Consider the following 4,751-nt stretch of genomic DNA (forward strand, 5'->3'; position numbering starts at 1 on the left):
GTTGTTCAGACGACCGGACCATCTGCGTCGCAACTACAAGCGGCGTAAGTAAACGTTTTTGCAACCATTAAACCTTGTCTGCCTCTCCATTCACCAGCCCGCCCTAACGAACGAGCAATTTCTAAATCACCTCAAGTCGGCTCTGGCTGTCCGAGACAGACAGCACTGCAATACATTAATGCATAGGAACTGCAAAACCGTTTTACAGACCTCTCCTAGTTAACAATGAAAAAAAACCTCATCTTGGTATACAATATTCAGGCCACATAGTTGAGTTTAAAATCTACTGTTTCTTTTCTAAGTCTTAATCTTATTATAGATTGAACTTAGTTTCCTTTTGGAAGTTATCTCAGTAATGGAAAGCCTGTGAGGTATCACAGCCTTTTACTGCATGTGAAGCAAGAATTCAGCAGTGAGCAGGGATAAAAATGACTGTGCCCGATGCAGGGAATACACATTCAGTATCAAATACTGGTGTGTGCATGGATCCTTCATGCCTTGTGCATAAAGATCTGGTGGGCACTGAGCAACCCATTTTAAAGTTATCCTTGTTTTCTTGTCCTAACATGCCCATTGTCAACAATCACCACAAGCCAGTCTCGCTTTGTCCAGCTAGGATTGAGCACCTTTTATGCACATAGAACTCCTTCTTTTTGTGCGCTAAGCATCATTTTCTTTCAAATTTCTCATTAAAACCCATTTATCTCCTGCAGCTTCTCAATCTGCCTTTCTAAGAATTAATAGCATGTTTTAAATATTTTTCTTAATGTACCACACTTTGTGTTCAAGTTTATTCTCTGTTCACATGGTGCATTTTGTATTCGGCTCATTTAGTTTTGTTCCTTGGGTCATTTCTTCTAGTATATCCTGTACAACAGCAATAATATTTGATGAGCCAATAAAGTAGCAAAACCGAGTTTAGCAATTGTTGGGCACATCTATATGTGCACTTTAATGTGCAGTAAAACACTGTGCGTGAAAGCATCAGGTCGAAAACCATGCTAATATGCTAATGTGCAGTAAAAATAGGCTACTGCACATTAAGCGCATTAAGCGTCCCTAAAAAGCATGCACTTTTAGGGCAATCTAATGCGCATTTATTTAGTACTTCACATTAGAGGTACTAAATTTAATGCGCAATAGTAAACATGCATAAATGAACATGTAGATGTGCCCATTAAGTCTCATCCAAGTTCTTTTGGGGTGAGCAGTTTTTGCCCCAAGAGATGTGTAGGGCTGACCTGCAAATAAACGAAGAAAAAAATTCTACACGGTGAGGAAAAGATTCTTTACCTATGACGGGCAGGAAGTTTGTTTGGCAAATGCTTTCTTGTGGTTAATTTAATTTTCAGGTGGCTTTATCTTCTTGCTTAAAACTATACAATGATTTAAAAAAAATAGTGCTCTCTCTGATAGTATAACTCAGTGGTTTTCAAACTTCCTAAAATCACAGAACCCTTTTATGTTGCTATTTCTGCCTCAGAATCTCTGCCCCTATCCTGTGAGATGACATGGAGCCAGGAAACCAGGCCCAGCAATGCTGGCATACCGCTTCCTGGCCTGCTCTGTCATTACTCCCAATCTCTTTGCAGAACCCCTAATGACTTGTTGTGGACCCCTAGGGTTTCACAGAAGGCAGCTTAAAAACCATTGGTATAACTGACTGGAGCGCATTGCAACAGCATGTCTAACTGGTGTTTCTCCTGTCCTCCACAGTTCTTGAGAAGGCAGCAAGTTCTTCAGTTATACAGAAGAATTCTGCGGGCTGTTCACGAGGTACCTAATGAAAATGATCGACACTATCTCAAGCAGTGGACAAGGGAAGAATTCAAAAGAAATAAAGATGCTACAGAAGAGGTGAGGAATAAACAGCAATCCCAAGCAGGTGCCCTTTTGACTCTTGGCAGCATACTCAGTGCTAAAGACTGTAGTTTGCAAGATGCTTTTATTTTATGAGAATCATGCCACGACTTCTATAAAACTGGGGTTTTGGAATCTGATTTTTTTCCTGTCATATTTACATACAAACCAATACAAATTGAATAGCGCCTCTCCGTTTATTTCTTGTCAAGTGTAACGTTCTTCTGACTTTTTAGCTGTGCAAATGGAAATTTGAAAAAAGACCTTCCTTGGAATAGAAAGCAGACAAAACTATTATTTCTAAAATTTAGTAGTGTGACAACTATAACAGTCTCACTTCCATTGGGGTTGTTTCTTTTTATCTGCTTTTAATTTTTAAATTAATATTTTGAATTCAAGTAAAACAAAGCCAAATGTAAATGGCTATCTGAATATAAGAAATACATATGGGGTAGGGAAGCCTTCATTTTTTTTCATGCAGCTCCGTTTCTCTGCTTGTCACCTATGCACATTTCCCTAGTCAGTACTGAGGAAGTAGTGGCTAGAATTAGGCCAAGTGATACAAAAATGTTAGGAAAGTGTCCAATGGTGGACACAGAAGAGCAGTCCCTGTTGCAGCTCAGAGTGGGTGTGTCTATGCTTGCCTCTTAAGTGGGCTTAACCTAAAATCGCCATTTTTTAAGGTGCATTAAGAGCATGTGTCTACATGTGCACGCTCTTAATGTGCCCTTAAAAATGGTGAATTAAGGCTATGTGAGCCTAAATTTGATCCCTGTATAAAGCAGGGATCAAATTTAGGTATGAATAGCTAAGTCGCATTAGCACATGTGTAGACGCGCTAATGTCATTAATGCAGTGATCCCCCCGACCCAGTCAAAGTTCATTGTTGGGCCCAGGTGGATTCCAGCTGCTTGCTGCCAGCCTGCAGCTTGGTCTCTGTAGCAACGCCACTCCCCACTCCCAACCGGAATACGGTTTTTAGAATGGGAGGGGGGGAAAGGGAGCAGAGGGAGCTCATTCTTGGGGTTCCCCAGTCAGGGTGGGAGGATGGGGTAGCTGGACTGGAGGGGCACCAATCCACCTGTCCTACCCTCCAGCTCTGGCTGAAAAAAGCCCAGACAGAACTCCCTCCACTCCCTTTCCCCCCTTCCATTCTGAAAACAGCAAGGGGCTGGGAGCTCCGCAGACACAGGTTACAGAACACGCTCTGTTTTGGAGCGTGTTCATCTGAACCATCGAGCAGTGAGGGTTCAGATTTTTGTGGAATTTGACCCTTTTAAAGTGGTCTGCATCCTTGCAGTTCTGTTTGGTCATGACTGTAGGCCACTTTCTGGGGCGAGATCAGGTGAAAATTATGACTTCCATCTGCGCCCCATGTTGTTTACCTCTGGAAACATCTTTACAATGTCTATTTGCTGTTCTTACCACTCATACACAAAAGCGTTTGGACTTGCATAAAGAAAGTTCTCATTATTTTTCAAGTGAAAGAGCTTTTGCCATTTATTTTTACACCGTTTTAAACCAGGGCATCATTAAGAATGAAGAGTCCATAAATAGTTGCTCCATCTATTTTAACAATAAAAGTATTGTGCAATCTGTATTTCTCAGAGGCTGGATATTTTATTGCTTGCCGTTGCCTGCCTCAGAAAAATAAATGAGAGAGAACTGCAGAAGCTCTTGTGAAAATCTGTATATTGTAACAGGTTACAGAACATATGTTCAGTTCAGCAGATTCCATTTCTCTTTACAGGATACAATTAAGATGATGATAACTTATGGCAACATTCAACTTCAGGAGCTTAAGAAAACACTTCAGCTGGCAAAATCCTGACTTTATTTCACTGAGAACCAATGGACTTTATCCCAGTGAGAAATACAGCACTTAATGCACCAGTTGGTCAAGACAGCGGCCTTGTACTAAAATACTCGTAATGTTTAAAGATGGAATACAGTATAAAGGGTTTTTTTTCTTGCTTGCCTCTGTTACCCTGAATTTATGGCTATCACAAAAAATGACACACCGTATCTATTTAGATAACCAAGTATGGGGTCAAAAGGAGAAAAAAAGAAGTGCCAAAAAAAGGCAAAAATAAAAAATTAAGTTAATAATAAATTAAAGATAGGGGGTTTTTTGTTTTCTGTGTTAGCATTTCTTAAGCATTACAGTCTTTTAGGAATCTTTTCTGTAAGGTGTTCTTAAAAATAAGTAACCATTCAGGACATTGTTAATATTGATAGGTCTGCTGGTTGGTAGATGTTTTTATGACTGAAGGGTGTTTTTACGAAGCTACCTCTGCCAGCTTGGTAAAGTATTTCAATCAGGCTGAGTAGCCAGCCACTGACGGATGGGCATCTGGACTTGGAGCCTGGGGGCTGCAGCTTTAACCTCGGTGACTGCATACAAATTGCAGGCCACCAGTTGGAGAACCCTGTCCTAAACCATCTTGATGTTGCTTTTCACTTCTACCATTTACTCTAAGAAAAAGAAAGGTACGCTTTCAAAAGTGGCAATGAGCTCTTCAGGCACAGCCAAGATGCCATTCAGTTTTGTGTTCTGTATGAAGAAAATCTATGACAAATCAGCATTAGAAGTCAGAACCCTAATTACCATCTCTATTTAGACTACACCACCTCTTTTCCCTCCAGTTTACACATCCTATAGATTCACTGATGTTCAAATTAGCAAAAGTAAAAAACATGAAAATGGATTTCTTGGCAACATTTATGTTTAATTACTTGGCAAAAACATTCACTTTATTAAGGTACAAAAATTAGATAGCTGTTCCTCTGCATTCCTACATAGTTAAAACAACTGACTTAAAAATTGTAAACATACTAAAGTGACTAAATCTTTATTTTTGACTACTGAAGTCAAAGCAGTAAAACTAAAA

At 39.9% G+C, this 4,751-nt stretch overlaps 1 protein-coding gene across 1 annotated transcript in view; it reads left to right on the forward strand.

Moving 5' to 3' along the window:
• The window catches only part of LYRM2 (LYR motif containing 2), an 8,581-nt gene extending 4,746 nt beyond the window's left edge, over window positions 1-3,835 (forward strand). The window contains exons 2-4 of the mRNA XM_014518201.2: window positions 10-44; window positions 1,717-1,857; window positions 3,611-3,835. Coding sequence (XP_014373687.2) covers window positions 10-44; window positions 1,717-1,857; window positions 3,611-3,691 — 257 coding nt within the window. The 3' untranslated portion in view covers window positions 3,692-3,835. The remainder of the gene's footprint in view (window positions 1-9; window positions 45-1,716; window positions 1,858-3,610) is intronic.
• The last annotated feature ends 916 nt before the right edge of the window (window positions 3,836-4,751 follow it).

Source organism: Alligator sinensis, unplaced genomic scaffold (genome assembly GCF_000455745.1).
Source record: "Alligator sinensis unplaced genomic scaffold, ASM45574v1 scaffold357_1, whole genome shotgun sequence".
In the NCBI taxonomy this organism is placed as follows: Eukaryota; Metazoa; Chordata; order Crocodylia; family Alligatoridae; genus Alligator; species Alligator sinensis.